Source organism: Oryctolagus cuniculus, chromosome 1 (assembly GCF_964237555.1).
Source record: "Oryctolagus cuniculus chromosome 1, mOryCun1.1, whole genome shotgun sequence".
Classification (NCBI taxonomy): Eukaryota; Metazoa; Chordata; class Mammalia; order Lagomorpha; family Leporidae; genus Oryctolagus; species Oryctolagus cuniculus.
The window spans coordinates 73,903,383-73,921,801 of NC_091432.1; the positions used below are offsets into that span (position 1 = coordinate 73,903,383).

The following is an 18,419-nucleotide window of genomic DNA, read 5'->3' on the forward strand; positions in this document are numbered from 1 at the left end:
AAGCTAATCCCACCCCCTTTCAGCTTGGGCTGCATTCAGTGACTTGGTTCTAATGCACAGAATGTGGCAGAAGCAACGACATGTAACCAAGGTTAGGTCATAAAGAAGCTCAGCAGCTTCTGCCTTGCTCCCTAGGACAGGCTGCCTTAAGAAAAGTTAACAGCCATGTCGTGAAACACTCAAGTAGGTCCTTAGATAAGCCCAGGAGAAGACTAACTGAAGCCTCTTCACCAGCACCCAGCACCACCTTATCATCACTCATGCGAGGGATCCTGCACATGAGTGGAAAGGATTTTCAACCCCAATCAAGCCTTCAGATGAGTGCAGTGCCAACTGATAACCTCACAAGATCCACTGACAGCAGAAGCACTCAGCCACACCATGCTTAGGTTCTTACAAAAACAAAAACAAAAACAACCTGATTAAATAAAGGTTTACTGCTGTTTTAAGCTGCTACAGTTTTGAAATCATTTGTTACACAGAAATGGGTAACTAATACAGCTACACACCTCTATCTGGCTATCCTTCATGAATCTCGTGCTTTCTTCTCACCACTCTGACTCCTTCTGCCACATAACTGAATGACATGATTCCCCTCTTCCCTCTTTCAAATGGATGTCACCTCCTCTTCCAAAACACACATTTTCTTACCTCCTTTCTTACTGTCTGCCGGTATTCTTTACTTTTAATTTTTATGGCACTAAGTATTGTTCAGGGCAATTTTTTCCTAATCCTTGCATATCTGTGACATCCGTCATGCTACTGACAATTCTGTAAGCAAATGAAGGGAAAGAACACACCAGAAAGAACCCTCAGCTCTACATTGCTAACAGAATATCAATGATTGGGACTTTGGAGAAGGGGCTTTGTTCCTAAGTGCAACAAGCTGGTTGCTTCCCAGTGTTTTCAGTACATATCAAATCCCAGGATTAGATATGTACACAAAACTCTAAGCAAAAGAATAGCACTTCCCCATACAGCCTAACAAATATCAGCAAATTGTTCTGTTTTCTATTTACAATGCAAGGATATTATTTACTTATATTTATTTTTTATTTATAATATGAACCATCAGAATAAAAATTAAAACATCCTTCAAAACAGTAGCTTAGAAAATTATCAAATGTGAGTCCTTCTGGCTGAAAGTTCTCCAAAAGCATGGTATGTGCATACTGGTGGTGTGTAGGATGATCTTAGGTAGTACACATCTTTTTTTAGATATATTTATTTATTTGAAAGGTCAAGTTACAGAGAAATCTTCTAATTGTTCATTAGAATAATTAGAGCCGGCGCCGCGGCTCAATAGGCTAATCCTCCACCTAGCGGCGCCGGCACACCGGGTTCTAGTCCCGGTCGGGGCACCGGATTCTGTCCCAGTTGCCCCTCTTGCAGGCCAGCTCTCTGCTGTGGCCAGGGAGTACAGTGGAGGATGGCCCAAGTCCTTGGGCCCTGCACCCCATGGGAGACCAGGATAACTACCTGGCTCCTGCCATCGGATCAGCACGGTGTGCCGGCTGCAGTGCGCCAGCCGTGGCAGCCATTGGAGGGTGAACCAACGACAAAGGAAGACCTTTCTCTCTGTCTCTGTCTCTCACTATCCACTCTGCCTGTCCAAAAAAAAAAAAAAAAAAGAAGAAGAAGAAGAATTAGAGACACACAGAGAGATCTCCCATCTGCTGGTTAACTCCCCAAATGACGGCAATGGCCAGGGCTGGGACAGGCCAAAATCAGGAGCCTGGAACTCCATCCAAGTCTCCCACATGGGTGACATGTCCTAATCACTAGGGCCATCTTCAGTTGCCTTCCTAGGCACATTAGCAGGGAACTGGATCAGAAGCAGAGCAGCCTGAGCTTGAACTGGTGTTCATATAGGATGCTGATGACACAGGCAGTGACTTTAACCCACTGTACCACAATGCTGGCCCCAGTAAACAAACACTCTTAATGTATTTTAATACAGTTGGGAAAAGAAAATAGTACAGAAAGCTCTTGGTTAAAGTAATACAAAATTTAAAAAGTTGAAAAAAAAAGTAAGTTGCTTAAAGAAAAATACAAATAGCACAGGTGGCAAATTAATATAGCCAGAATCATTAGGGGAATACATGAATGAGTCAGTGGAAGCAGAAGCATCTTGGTAAAGAATCTGTGTCCACATATACAAGACTAGTGTCTGCTAATACTAACTGACAGAATAAAAAGGAGAGAACGATCCAATATGGGAAGCAGGATACACAGCAGACTCATAGAATGGCAGATGTCCTAAACAGCACTCTGGCCTCAGAATCAGCCCCTAAGGCATTTGTATCTGGCTAAAAAGCCCATGAGAGTATTTCAGACATGGAAAGCCAAGAAACTCTGGAAAAAAAAAAAATGACCTAAATGAAAGATCTCTGTGAATGACATCCCAATGGAAAGTATGGGCCATCAAAGAAGGAGGTACCTTCCTCTGAAGGGAGGAGACAACTTCCACTTTGACTATGACCTTGTCTAAATAAGATTGGAGTTGGCGAACTCAAGAGGCTTCCATAGCCTTGGCAGCTCATGACAAGAGCCTCGGGTGATTGCTGACATCATAAATAAGAGTGTTAATTGTTAAATCAACAACAGGAGTCACTGTGCACTTACTCCCCATGTAGGATCTCTGTCCTTAATGTGTTGTACTATGTGAATTAATGGCATAACTAGAACTCAAACAGTACTTTATACTTTGTGTTTCTGTGTGGGTGCAAACTGTTGAAATCTTTACTTAGTATATACTAAATTGATCTTCTGTATATAAAGATAATTGAAAATGAATCTTGATGTGAATGGGATGGGAGAGAGAGTGGGAGGTGGGATGGTTGTGGGTGGGAGGGAGGCTATGGGGGAAAAAGCCTCTATAATCCAGAAGTTGTACTTTGGAAATTTATATTTATTAAATAAAAGTTAAAAAAAAAGAATTTGTGTCCAAGGCCAAAGCTTCTTGAGAGAAAAGGAAAAGGAATCAAAGTGGCTTACTCATCCTCAGTTTACTGATTATATTTTTCTGGAAAACATTTTATGGACAAACATTTACATACTCATTATATTTTTTTCCAATGGCAGCCCTAATAATTTAAGTGGATAATCTACAAAGCAGAGTTTTAATGACATTTTTGAAATACTAATCAGCTCCATGCATGGCCTCTGCAGCCATACATAATGTAAGATGTAATGGTACAAGGAGTTAAAAACTGCTTATTTGGGGCCAGCGCTGTAGCATAGCGGGTAAGGCCACAGCCTGCAGTGCCGGCATCCCATATGGGCTCCAGTTCGAGTTCTGGCTGCTCGGCTTCTGATCCAGCTCTCTGCTATGGCCTGAGAAAGCAGTGGAGGATGGCCTAAGTCCTTGAGCCCCTGTACCCATGTGAGAGATCCGAAGGAGGCCTCTGGCTCCTGGCTTCAGATCGACACAGCTCCAGTCGTTGCGGCCATCTGAGGAGTGAACCAGTGGATGGAAGACCTCTTTCTTTCTGCCTCTGCCTCTGCCTCTCAAATAAAAAAAATCTTTAAAAAAAAAAAAACTGTTCACTGCTGGAAATGATAACAACATGCCTTAAAAAGCCTCATTCAGAGCTGGTGTTGTGGCACAGCACATTAAATCTCTGCTTGCAGTACAATTATCCCATATCAGAGCACAGGTTTGATTCCTAGATGCTCCACTTCTTATCTGTCTTCCTGCTAATGCACCTGGAAAAGCAGGTAAAGATGGTCCAAGTGATTGTGCCCCTGCCAGCCACATGAGAGACCCAGATGGAGTTCCAGGCTCTTAGCTCCAGTCTGGTCCTGTCCTGGCCATTATAGCTATTTGGGGAATGATCCAATGGATAAAAGATACCTTTTTCTTCCTTCCTTCCTTCCTTTCTTCTTTCTTTCATTCTCTGTCTCTCTCTCTCTCTCTCTCTCTCTCCCTCCCTCCCTCTCTCCTCTTCTGCCACTTTGCCTTTCAAATAAATAAATCTTTTTAAAACATCTCAATCTGTTCAAACTACACATAAAAAGGAAAGATTATGTACAAATTACTCAAATTTCAAGCAAGTTAAAACTATCTCTCAGTGGGCATATAATTAGAAAATGTTCTATCTTGAGGGAAAAAAAAAACCCTCTGGGATTACGCCAAAAATTAAAAACATACTTACCTTGAATGAGCTGGCACCAAAGGGTAGTGATTCCCCATAGTACCGATGTTCAGCAAACACCAACATTGCTTTGAGTTCCTCAGCCACATCCCACATGAACCCCTAGGAAGAGTTAACAGATTCACAGGATAAAATCAGGATTCGAAAAAAAAGTCACTGGACCTTTTAGCAAACCACATGAAACAGAAGTTAAACCTAAGCAAAAAGAGCTGTCTGAAACTGCACATTCTATGTTTGTTCTGCAGATAAATGACATAACTACTGCTTCACTGCTGAATTTTAATCTTACTCTGTATCAGAGTGAAACACTTAAAATCAGAGTGAAACACTTAAAACTAAGTCCAAGTTGTTCATGCAGTCATCTCAATGCTTCTTATCCTCACACTCTTGTCTTAAAGTCAATAGGATCTCTATAATAGTTTTCAGTAAAAGCTGCCAACTGTGATGCCAGCATCTCATATGTGCATGGGTTGGAGTCCTGGCTGCTCTGCTTCCAATCCAGCTCCCTGCTAATATGCCTGAAAGAAGCAGAAGGTGGCCCAAATGCTTGGACCCCTGCCACCCACACAGGAGACCCAGGTGGAATTCCAGGCTCCTGGCTTTGGCCTAGTGCAGCCCCAACTAGTACAGCCATATGGGGAGTGAATCAGTAGATGGAAAATGTCTCTCTTTCTCTCCCTCTCTTTCTGTAACTGTCTTTCAAGTAAATGAATAAATATTTTGAAAAAATAGTCAAAATTCGTGGTGAGCCAAATATTATAACAAAGAGCTAAAGATGTCTAACTTAACTGTGTACTCAGAGGCATTTACAGCATAAAAGAAAAAATAGTACAAATAAATACACTAAATAAACTTCCCAGGATTTTAGATGTCTTTTTTATAAATAAATAGTAGGTAACAATAGCTAATGTTAACAGGGAGCTTAGACTGTATCAAGCACTATTTTTAAATACAACATATGCATTAATTCAATCAATTAAGACAAAAAACAAAGAGATAGGCACCTATACTATCCCCATTTACAGACAAGGATACTGAGGCACAAGAGCTTAAACCAGGGGCCAGCACTGTGGCGCAGAGGGTTAAGGCTCTAGCCTGAAGCGCCAGCATCCCATATGGGCGCCAGTTCTAGGCCCAGCTGCTCCTCTTCCAATCCAGCTCTCTGCTGTGGCTTGGGTAAGCAGTAGAACATGGCCCAGGTCCTTGGGCCCCTGCACCCACATGGGAGACCCGGAAGAAGCTCCTGGCTCCTGGCTTCGGATCAACGCAGCTCCAGCCGTTGCAGCCATCTGGGGAGTGAACAGGCAGATGGAGGACCTCTCTCTCTGTCTCTGCCTGTCTCTGTGACTCTTTCAAATAAATAAAAATAACTATAAGAAAAAAAGAAAGTCACTCTTTCACTGTCACTCTTTCAAACAAAACATATAAATCTTTAAAAAAAAAAAAAAAAAAAAAAAAGAGAGAGAGAGAGAGGCCAGTGCCGTGGCTCACTTGGTTAATCCTCCACTTGCAGCACCAGCATCCCATATGGTCGCCGGGTTCTAGTCCTGGTTGCTCCTCACCCGGCTCCTGGCTTCGGATCAGCACAGCACCGGCTGTAGCGGCCATTAGGGGAGTGAATCAACAGAAGGAAGACGTTTCTCTCTGTCTCTCACTGTCTATAACTCTGTCTCTCTCTCTCACTGTCTAACTCTGCATGTCAAAAAAAAAAAAAAAAGATTTTATTTATTTGAGAGGTAGAGTTATAGACAGTGAGAGGGAGAAACAGAGAGAAACGTCTTTCTTCCATTGGTTTACTCCCCAAATGGTTGCAACTGCCTGCAGCCAGTTCTAGGCAGCTGTGCTTACACTGAGCTTCTCCTCCTTTTTACCACTTCTCAGGACAGGGCCTTCCTGGCAAGCCTTAAGTCCTACCACGGTGCCTGTGAGAACAATGGGACCAGGTGGACACAGAAACTTTTTCCTGCCTATAATAAAGGAGAGCAGGAACCGGGAAAATCACCTTATAGAAGTTGCCCCTGACTTTGTCACAAAAGGTTAGTCACATAGGGAAGAGAAAAGTGACAAGGCAGCCTCTGAAATTTCACAGAATAACAGCACAGCAATCGATGGAAAGGAAGTCCTGATTTCATATGTCACTAATCTCTAGGATCTCATTTCTCAGGGAATTATTTTCTCTTCAAGGAAGATAGGCACTTTTAATATTCCAAAAGGAAATTATCAGAAATGATGAATGCAAAAACAGCAGAATTGCATTCATATCTTTACTTCCCAATCAGTACAGTTCAGCAAACATTGACTGAGACCTCCTGAACACAAGGCACTACTAAACAAGATGTTAGCTTTGGAGATAATATGATGTAGTCGGCACTCTGAGGTAATTCATGGTTGACACTTTTTAGTTATAGTGTTGACAACTTGAAAGAACACTTCCTTTCATATGTCCTTCTAAATTAAGTTTTGTAAATGGATTTAAGTATTATTATAAAAGGGAACAGAAAATACAGTCAGGGCCAAGCTTCACAAATACAGGAAAAACAAACCAAAACACAGATACAACTTTACAAAGGTAAATTCCTAATTGAGAGTCAAATCTGTGTATTTTTTTTATTATTTCAATTAGTTTTGTTTAGGATTTTTTTATTCATTCATTTAATGAGTATTTATTGAACACCTACATAATGCCTTGCACTCTAAGAATACAATACTGAACAAATATAAAAATTCCTCCCCCTGTGCTTCTAAGTATCATTAATCAAAACAAACTATATACCGTATCATTCTTATAACCATTGTTCTGAAATCCTTGTTCACGCTAGAAATATTCTGAGATTAAAACATTTTAATTGAATTTCCCAAAATTTTATTTCATTCTTTCATTTGTAATTCTTTAAGCTGAATATGCAAGTTTGTTATCTCTATTCATTCTCTTGTGAACTGTCCATTCATGTATTTTTGCTATTTTTCTACTATTGGTAAGTTTATTTTTTCAGTACTTTTAAAAGAACCTTACAATTAAAAATAGAAATGACTGTTCATATATGCAGAACATTTTATTACAGTTTATTATAATAAAAGGCAAATTGTTTGGGCACTGGAATTTCACAAATCTGCACATACCGTATTATTGCAAAACCAGACAATGTCTCCTTCATTACCAGTGTAGAAAAGTATTGATCCACCATCTTTCCTCCAGTGTTTATCAGATATCAAGTATCGCTGTTTAAAAGTTTTCATGAGAGTAAATCCAAAATGATCAACCTAAATAAAACACAACAAATAAGACACATTTCAAAAGAAAATTCAATGAGATCAACATAAAGGTAATTAAATTAATTATCCCACTAAAATAAAGCTATACAACAAAAATCATCAAAAGGAAATTAAATTTCATTTTTGTTGTATTATTAATATTGATATTGATATCATTATTTTGAAATCATTTTATAAAGCATTGTTTTTTACTTGTGGTCAAGATTTTCAGAATAAAAGAAAAGATACAAGTAGCCACTTAAAAAAACACAAAAATATTAAAACTAAAATAGAAATTTAAAAAGAAATATGAACTCATTATTTTGTTCTCACGGCTTTTTAAATTAATTTTTAATTGCCCCAAATTGTATATATTTATAGTACAAAACACAATGCTTTGAAATCTATGTTGTAAATGGTTAAACTGAGCTAATGTAAGCATTACTTCACATACGTATCATATTATTAGAACACTTAAAATCTACTCTTAGCAATTTTAAGTAGATAGTAAGATCTATCATTTTCCAAAATACAGATATCCCTTACTGTCTGAATTTTCCTTATACAAACTTCCAATATCAAAATCCAAGAACTAAACAGACCACAGAAAAGGTCTATAAACATTGTTATCCTCAAGAAAACAGCATTCTAAGTACTAGGATTTTGCTGTCTAATACAGTTCCCACTAAAAGAGTCAAGGACTGCTACTGGAGTCGGTGAACTGAAAAGGCTTCCATAGCCTTGGCAACTCATGACAAGAGCCTAGGGTGATTACTGATGCCATAAACAAGAGTGTCAAATTGTTAAGTCAACAACAGGAGTCACTGCGCACTTACTCCTCATGTAGGATCTCTGTCCTTAATGTGCTGTACATTGTGATTTAATGCTATAACTAGTACTTAAACAGTATTTTTCACTTTGTGTTTCTATGCGGGTGCAAACTGTTGAAAGCTTTACTTAATATATACTAAACTGATCTTCTGTATATAAAGAGAATTGAAAATGAATCTTGATGTGAATGGAAGGGGAGAGGGAGCAGGAAAGGGGAGGGTTGCGGTTGGGAGGGAAGTTATGGGGGGGGGGGAGCCATTGTAATCCATAAGCTGTACTTTGGAAATTTATATTCATTACATAAAAGTTAAAAAAAATAATGCAAAGAAAGTGAAACTTGACAATGTGCCTTTTTATAGTGGAGGAAATAAACAATAATTCTGCTCACAAAAAAAAAAAAAAAAGGACTGCTACTGAAGTAACTGATTGACATTTGGGACAAGGAAGCTACAAGAGATGCCTACCTATCTTGCAGTGGAAAAAAACAAGGAAACACTCAAATTAATGTAGTACACAAAGAAGCAACAAGGGACTACCACTGACTAATATTTTAATAAACTGGACACAAAAAGAATAATGGTTGTAATTGATTAAAATGCTCATTTAATGAAATCCATTAAACCATTAAAGACATAAAAAAAGGAAAAATTCATTTGTCACCATTAAGGTGTCCATTAAAACCACTCCTTACTTGGAAATGGAAGTTAAAAAGTAAAGAATTACAGTTAACTGACCTTTCTAATAGAATTTGTATTACATGGTGGTGACCAGTTGTAGATGATGAAGAGCTCTGCTTAGTTGTCAGCTAATACAGCAGGAATGACAGAATTTAAAAAATTATAGTTTTGCAAAGTGTTAAAAGCATTAAGAGAATGGGTAATAGAAAAATGAACATTCATATAGTCTTAAAGTCATAACATCAAGAAGACTCTCTTGTCACAAATGAAAAATGTAACTTTATAAAGAATGGATCAGGCTGCCATAGCCTTAATCTAAGTGATCAATGACAGCATAGTTACTGGTGGAGCAGACAGGGAACAACACAAGACACATATCACCTCTGATATATTCTTGCCAAAAACGTTCTACTTCTGTCTTAATCTGGCCTTTAAATCTCATTTCCAATATTTAAGGAAATATGAAAGATGGAAAAATAAGTGGAAGACACTCTGAAGAAAAATACTTAGACAAATGTGAAGTCAGACATTTCACAAGGCAATGGCAAGGCAGTATCATGACAAGAGGACTGGAAACGGAAACTTTGCAAAACAGATAAAACACATCAAAAAATGAAAACAGAAAATTTTAAGCTGAAATTGAACTTTAAACATATTTTTAGAAAAATTTTTTTATCCACTGAGCTTTTATAACTTGCCATTAAAATAAAATTATCATAAACTGTATCATGGTAAGATTTATCTGTTAACTATCTACTATCTGAATTCACAAAGTCACCCCACTATACTGAGCCCCACTGAGCTTTTAGGATGAAAGGGACTGAATTCCTCAGTTCTGTAGGCGAATGCTCTGCCTGGTCTGAAGCAGACTTAGGCTGTTTCCAGGGCTTGAGCTTCTCTAGAGCATGGGTTGGTTCCCACTTAAACCAGACCCTGCAAGATCTCCCTAGACCATTTTAGAACAGATAGGATTCCCTGCACCCAACTCCATCTACATTCACAAACACACACACACACACACACACACACACTTACATTTCACCTACCACAGGTTCTAAAATGCAAGTGTCTTAATACTGAACCAAACTGTCTATTTCCTAATGTCCATGATCACCACTATATGTAACCCTACAAAAATAAGTTATCCTAAAGCCTGCCTACTCTTTTTTTTTTTTTCAAAGATTTTATTTATTTCACAGAGTTACAGACAGTGAGAGAAAGAGGCAGAGAGAAAGATCTTCATTCCCTTGGTTCACTCCCCAAATGGGCGCAACGACCGGAACTGCGCAGATCCAAAGCCAGGAGCCAGGTGCTTCTTCCTGGTCATCCATGTGGGTGCAGGGCCCAAGCACTTGGGCCATCCTCCACTGCTTCCCCAGGCCACAGCAGAGAGCTGGACTGGAAGAGGAGCAACCGGGACTAGAACCGGTGCCCACATAAAATGCTGGCACCGCAGGCATAGAATTAACCTAGTGCACCACGGTGCCGGCCCACCTGCCTACTCTTCAGGAAAACAGGCAATGTACATGGAACAGGTATGTAATAATGATGTCCCATATGCTATAAACCCCTTATATTATAATGTAACTCTACTCAATCACTCACCCAACAAGTATCTATGGAATTTCAGTTCTGATCCAAGTACTAAGCTAAGCAATGGAATATAAGAGTTGGTTGAGTCATAATCCTTGGATTTACATAAAACTAACCCAACTACATCCACCTAGCCTAAAAATTAAAGAGAGCAAGAGAAACAGATACTGAATGTATGACCGAAAGGTGATTCAAACCACTTCACTTCACTTAGTACTTTGGTTCTCCATGTAAGGTTCCCAGTCCAGTAGCACTGGCATCACCTGGGAACTTGTCAGAACTGCAGTCCTTCTGATTGAATCCCACCAGATCTACTAAATCAGAAAACTGAGGGACAGAATCCAGGACCTATACTTAAGCAAGCCCTCCATATGAAGTTTTGAGAACCACTGAGTTAGAATAAACACTAAAAGAAGACATGAATCTGCCATTCCTTCTCCTGATGATCTAGGTTTCAGAATACTTCTAACACTGTGAGCACCCCACCATGGTGAATAAGGCTCTGGTGTTTAAAAGTTTGGAGATGAGAGGTTGCTGCTGTGGCACAGGTAAAGCCACCGACTGCAACACTGGTATCCCATATGGGCACCTGTTTGAGTCCTGACTGCTCCACTTGCAATCCAGCTCCCTGCTAATGTGCCTGGGAAAGCAGTAGAACATGGCCCAAGTGCTTGGGCCCCTGCACCCACATGGGAGATCCAAAAGAAACTCCTGGCTCCTGACTTCACATCAGCCCAGCTCGGGCCATCTTGGCTATTTGGAAACTAAACCAATGTATGAAGGACATCTCTCTATGTGTTTCTCTCTCTCTCTCCCTCTCCTTCTCCCTCTCCCTCTCTCTCTGTAACTCTGCCTTTTAAATAAATAAATAAATCTTTTTTAAAAAAAATAACAAAATAAAGGTTTGGGGCTGGCACTATGGAGTAGGCTAGGCCTCCACTGTGATGCTGGCATCCCATATGAACACCAGTTTGAGACCCGGCTGCTCTACTTCCAATCCAGCTCTCTGTCTATGGCCTGGGAAAGCAGTAGAAGATGGCCCAAGTCCTTGAGACCCTGCACACACATGGGAGACCTGGAAGAAGCTCCTAGTTCCTGGCTTCAGGCAGCCTGGCTCTAGTTCCAGCCATTGTAGCCATCTAGGGAGTGAACCAGCGGATAGAAGATCTTTCTGTCTCTCCCTCTTGTCAGTAGCTCTACCTCTCAAATATATAAAATCTTTAAAAATAAATAAAAGTTTGAATTATCACCCAAGATGGCCGCCAAGTACAAGTCAACTGCATGATCTGCTTCAACAAGTAAGGAAAGATTATGTTGGACTTAAAGAAAAGAAGTAAGAGTACATGATTCTCTAACAAGATGCCTTCTTTTCACAGAATTCTCAACAATAATTTTACCATAATGATTTTCACTTTATCCATGGACATAAGAACCTAGCTTTCTGATAAAATAAAACAGTGGGGGCCAGCGCTGTGGCTCAGGTTAATCCTCCGCCTGTGGCACCTACATTCCATATGGGAGCCAGTTCTAGTCCTGGTTGCTCCACTTCTGACCCAGCTCTCTTCTATGGCCTAGGAAAGCAGTGGAAGATGGCTCAAGTGCTTGAGATCCTTCACCCATATGGGAGGCCCAGAGGAAGCTCCCGGCTCCTGGCTTCAGATTGGCCCAGCTCCAGCCACTGTGGCCACTTGGGGATTGAATCAGCAGATAGATGGAAGACCTTTCTCTCTGTCTCTTCCTCTCACTTAACTCTATATCTCAAATAAATAAATATTTTTAAAAAATGAAACAGTGTTATAGCCTTTAAAAGCAACTCACAAAGAAATATATTTTAATAATCCAGTCTAACAGTTTCAAACTTGAAAATACGAATGTGTGTTTATAAATGCCATTTAAATGTTAAATGGTGAAAAGTTCTTGCCAGAGCAAAAACTTCCACCAAAGTTCACAAGGGTTGCAACAACTTCAAAATGACAGGAAGTCAAATTAAACTTGTGGGACCACATCCAAAGTCTCAAGCTCCTTGAAATCAATCTTATTTATTATAATTGGAAAAAAGACAATGAAGTTTAGTATGATAGGAAAAGAGGTAGGGACTGGATTTGACAGACTTGAACTTGAATCTCTACTCAGGTAAGTCATTTAACCTCTCTGAGCTATGGCATTTTCCTATAGAAAGTAAGAATAATTATATATAATTTAAGGATCATGAGGCTGGCGTTGTGGCACAGAGGGTTAAGCCACCACCTGCAATGGCAGTATCCCACATGAGTGCCAGTTCAAGTCCTGTGTGCTCCAGTATCTGATTCAGCTCCCCATTAATGTGCATGGAAAAGCAGCGGAAGATGGTCCAAGTACGTGGGCCCTTGCCATCTGTGTGGCAGAACAGGATGCAATCCCTGGCTCCTGGTTTCAGACTGGCCCAGCCCCAACAATTGTAGCCATTTGGGGAGTGAACCAACAGATTGAAGAGCTCTCTCCCCTCTCTCTCTTTTGTCTCTTCTTCTCTCTGTGTGTAACCATGCCTACCAAATAAATAATAATCTTTTTTTAAAAATTATATAGTGATAGAGAAAATGTACCCAAAGTACCAAGCTGAGTTCCTGATATGTAAGAGCTCAGTAAATGTTAGTGCTCCTTCCTGTTCCATTTGCACACCAAACCTAAGCATGGAGAACTTTAGAAAGAGATGCAGAAGTTCTTCAAAGAATTACAGGAAGTACCCTTAGAATGTCAAAACCTCCTGTTTTCTGAGTGCTTCACTGAAATGTTAAACAGCTAAAAACATGCAGGTAAATCTCCTTTGTACAACATGAATTCACACGATTTTCTTGGCGCCTTCTCATCAACAACTTCCTGTCACCCAACTATAGCCAGTTTTCAACTAATGGCCAGGCACAATAAGGGCAGTGTGTCCCCTCTGCTGTTGAGAAGTGGGACTACATGCTACTTCCAGCTCTGGTCTCTTGTAGAAAGAGAGATTTTATAAATCATGAGAAAAGGTGACAAACGCCTGAGAGACCATTTGATCTGTGTTGTTTACCTTAAGAAACTAGCTCATAGAGGTCAGATAACTTAGCCAACATCACAACTCAGAGGCAGAGATGGTTATTTTCACAACTGGGTTTAATGAAACTAAAATAAGTAATAGTGCTGTAAAGACAATACAAGCACAACTTCAACAAAGGAAATTCATCTCTAGTCATGCACAGCAGTTCTTTCCAGAATATGCCCCAAGAAATTTTAAGATGTCTCAGGTCCCACCTCACTATGCGGAGGAGAAATAAATCTGTGAGAATGGGTAAGCAAGAAGAAGACAGAAAATATTCTCTAAATAAAGTTTGTTTATTATTATGGCAAAAAATATTATTTAGACTTTAAAACTATTCAAAAATATAAAGTTTCCTTCCAGAAAAAAAAAAAAAGAACATAGCATCTGTTACAGATAGCTCAGGTGGCAACCTGGAAGCACTAGGAGTGGCAGTGGGAGTAGCACAGAGCACATACATATATGCTTGGCATTGTGCTATTGTTTTAGGCAGATCACCTCGCCATCCCTCCAGTCACCCTCTGGGGAGATTTTATAACTTCAATATTACAACAAATGGACTGATGCTGACAGGTAGGATAACTTGCCTAAAGTAACATTAACTAAAAGCAGAAAACAGGGACAGGCATTTGGTGCAATGGTTAAGATGCTGCTGGAGACACCCTAGGTTCGAGTTCTAGGCCCATTTCCAATCCAGTTTCCTAGCAATGTGCACCCTGGGGACAGCAGGTGATGGCTCAAGTAATTGGGTCCCTGCATACACATGAGTGACCCAGACTGAGTCTGTGGCTCCTGGCTTTGGTCTGCCCCCACCTTGGCTGTTGGGAGAATTGGGGAAGTGAATCAGCAAAGAGAAGACTGTCTCCTTCTTTCAAAAAAAAAAAAAAAAAAGTAGAGTAAAATAGAATTCTTTTCACTTGTTTTTAACACCTACCCAATTCTACTTCCAACAAACCTAGACTGATCTTCTGCCCTTTTCATTATAACATGTTGCTAAGAATAGGGCAGACCATGAACTTCAACCCTGAGTGTTAGGAAAAGAGTTGCAGATTGGTGCCTCCTCACATGGGTCACCATAAATGTTAGAAAAAGAGGCACAGAATGGAGAGGAGGCAGTGTACCAATTTACAGCCAGACTGAATTTATTCAGAGAAAAAGGGTCCTTTATATATTTTAGCAGGGCTAGGGATGGGGGTAGGGGTAGGGGTAGGGGGCAGCAGGCAGAGGTGAATTCCTGGAATTGGGCAGGGCCTTGGGAACCTGGAAAAGAATGCAGGGTGGGGTATGAAGGCAATAGGGTGTGAGACCCAAATGAGATTCAAGGGTAAGGAATACATTCCAATGTTTATATATCTTTTGGGCAATGAGCAAGAATGGCTAAGGCTTATGCCTTTTTTCCATCACTGAGCAGGGGATTCAAGTCTCATCCACCTGAACTTGTAAAATGAAAGATACATTCCTTGGTCACTTAGTAACAGCAGCACTATAGAATATGTGGAATTTTGGCCTTCTCACTGACCCGACTCAATAATCATTACCATACTACTATCTTTCATTCATTTAATTAGGCCACTGACAAAAACAAAGTCACACTGACTTGTTCTCAGCAGCCTTCAGTTTTAGAAGACTCAGAATACAGCTGGTTTTACTAAGACACCAAGATATACATTACAGCTAACTGAAATGTTACTGAAGCTATGAAAAGCATACTGAAAGACAGACAATAAACACACACACACACAAAGGACTCATGCCTCCAATAAAGCAAAGTGCCTTGAAACAGGTCTCTGCTTTCCCACTCTAATCCAGAGATGCTGAAGTAAAATAAGATCCTTTCTCCTACTTGATGTGTGTGTATGTCCTATATTAATTTGGGGGCCTATGGTATTTACTATATTGTTAGTTTTTAAATGGAGACTGACAATCTTTCTGGACAAACCTGATACCCTCTGAAGGGGCGGACACTTTCATGTTGGAAGGAGACAAGTTCTCAAAGAAGGAACCAAAACCTGGAAGGAAGGGGGAGGTTAGGCAGGCCCTCGGTCTGTAGTTAGAGGATAGATGTCTAGGACTGCGATCCTACTAAGTTGTCTCTCACACAAAGGGGGGCCCAGGGTTAGGACAAGATAAGAGAGCAAGGCTGCACCTTATGAGTCAGATCATTGGCTGTTGGGTGACTCCTATTTATTTCCACCTACTTATCCCAGGGTCTTTTTTTTTTTTTTTTTTTTTAAGATTTATTTATTTGAAAGGCAATGTTACAGAGAGAGGTAGAAACAGAGAGAGGTCGGTCTTCCATCTGCTGATTCATTCCCCAAATGGCCACAATGGCCCAAGTTGAACTGATCCAAAGCCAGGATCCAGGAGCTTCCTCTGGGTCTCCCACGTGGGTGCAGGAGCCCAAGGACTTAGCCATCTTCTACTGCTTTCCCAGGCACATTTGCAGAGCGCTGAATCGGAAGCGGAGCAGGTGGGACTCGAACCTGCACCCATATGGCATGAAGCACTGCAGGCTGGGGCTTTAACCCACTGCGCCACAGTGCCAAGCAAGGGCCTTTCAAAATTCCTGCTTCAATGTTCTATCTGTACTCATCTGTACAATGAGGACAGCAGGAATTATTATCAGAGAATAAGTTTGATGTAAAGAATTAAAAGGGAAACACTTATCCTTGATAATAGTGGTGTGCTAGCAAAGGAAATGGTAGCAAGGAAACAATTACAAATCCCTCCAAGAGAAAAATGAGTCTAGACAACAGGAAATGTCTCTCCCTCCCACAGTGATATCATCTTCATTGCCAACCTTAGATGGTCTAGTTTCATTTTTAACAAGGAATACAGAAGCTTCCCCAGAGGCACTGTTCCAACAAAATCATCATTCAATACAAAAGACACTGTTCTTCAAAACATCTAAATTAACCAGAAGAGAACGCTGCATTCCCTTCCTTTTGTACTGTTTCTGGCAATATGCCCCCAATCTTAAAAAGAAGATTCTTATAAAAAATTATTTCTTGAAAGAGAAAATGGTAAAGGGGGAAGGGAAGAAAAGAAGTGATATGGAAGAATCCATCATGAAAAAAGTTTGGCAATCCAGCTTCCTACACTCACTCGTAAGTTGTTAGTCTGAAAAGCGAGAACAATAGCTACCACAATCTCTACCTTGTACAGCACAGATACTTTATAAATATGAAATGAATTCATTTAAGATTTTTTTCAAGATTTATTTTTATTTATTTGAAAGACAGGGTTACAGAGAGAGAGGAGATACATAAAGAGATCTTCCATCCATTGGTTCATTGCCCAAATGGCTGCAAAGGCCAGACTGAAACTAGGAGCCAGGAGCTTCTTCTGGTTCTCTCATGTAGGTGCAGGAGACCAAGCACCTATGGGCCCTTCTCTGCTGCTTTCCCAGGTGCATTGGCAGGGAGCTGGATCAGAAGTGGAGCAGCTGAGACATAAACTGGAGCCCATATGGGATGCTAGCATTTGCAGGCGTTAGCTTAACCCCCTACGCCACAGTACCAACCCCCAGTTCAGATCTTCTAAATTTATGGTTCCCAGTGTTTAGAGTATGAGCTCCCCTTGTTAATGTCAAAATGATCGTAGAAAGAAAAAAATAAATAGAAATTATCATGGATGTATTATATTTTAGTAGCCAGTGTTGGAAAATATGAGACGCTATTATAAATTCAATAATAGTAATAAATAAATGTCACAAAAACACCTAATTGCTTTTGAAAAAAATTGTATGTGTTTGGAGAAAAATGGATTCAAGCAGCCTCTACAAAAATTCTGCAGGGTCAGCAACTTCCCTTTCTCCAGACCAAGGACTATGGGTCCCAGAGAGGGAACCACACTCTAAATTCCAAATACTCCCTGTATACAGCTGACACAGAGGTGGAGATATTCTTCCTGGAGAACACGTACAACATTTCAGTAAGTCAAGAAATAACACGTTTTGTTAAACCACCATTAAGTGCTTCATCAGAAGAGATTCTGCGTCATCCGTTGGCAGAAGAGCTCTGTAAGAGCACGACAAGATAAATAACTGCTGGTGGCTTCGGGAAGCTTTGTACTTTGTATGAAACTCATCTGGCCACAATTTAAATCTGGCCAAACTTTAAGTTTTCAAATCAGAGACCAAGTGTCGCTGTGAGTATCAAATGCATGAATTTTAGGAAATGTTACACCATCAGAGGGCGCTATTGCATAAGTAGTAAAGTGGGAGTTTTAAATTAGAATTGTAGGACAAGAAGGGGACTTACATTTCAAGTCAAAGCTGTTGGGGGAAAAACTCAGACACTGAGATGTCAGTTATTTTAAATTTGTTCTAAATAAAGACATATATTTTCATATAGTTGAAATATGGCAATCATCTCCCTTCTAAAATTCAACATTTATGCTGTCAGAAATCAGGATAATAATTATTGCAAGGGGGAAGTGACTCTAAAACAAAACAAAGGGACTCTGGGGTTAGGATGGCACATTTTTCTATGCATATAATAAGATAATTTACAAATAGGTTTGTAAACATTTGACATGTCATTTAAGACATTACATATAATTATTTCACCATAGTTATAAGTAAATTGTATATTGTAGCACATCACATCAATTTTGATTTTTCTTTCATTTAATATTATCTGTTGAGGGGCTGGCATTGTGGTATAGTGGGTAAGGTGATGCTGCATCCCATATGGGTACCGTTTCATGTCCCACTTGCTCCACTTCTGATCCAGCTCCCTGCTAATGTGCCTGGCAAAGCAGCAGAGGGTGGCCCAAGTACTTGGGTCCTTGCACCCACATAGGAGACCTGGAAGAAGCCCCTGGTTCCTGGATCCTGGCTTTGGTTGCAGCCATCTG

At 40.1% G+C, this 18,419-nt stretch overlaps 1 protein-coding gene across 2 annotated transcripts in view; it reads right to left on the reverse strand.

Annotated features, from left to right (window-relative positions):
• The window catches only part of PRCP (prolylcarboxypeptidase), a 74,958-nt gene that overhangs the window by 23,964 nt on the left and 32,575 nt on the right, over nt 1-18,419 (reverse strand). For both annotated transcript variants that reach the window (XM_017344368.3, XM_008263350.4), the window contains exons 2-3: nt 7,278-7,418; nt 4,158-4,259 (exon numbers count right to left, since the gene is read on the reverse strand). In XM_017344368.3, the coding sequence (XP_017199857.1) occupies nt 4,158-4,259; nt 7,278-7,418 (243 nt within the window). The remainder of the gene's footprint in view (nt 1-4,157; nt 4,260-7,277; nt 7,419-18,419) is intronic.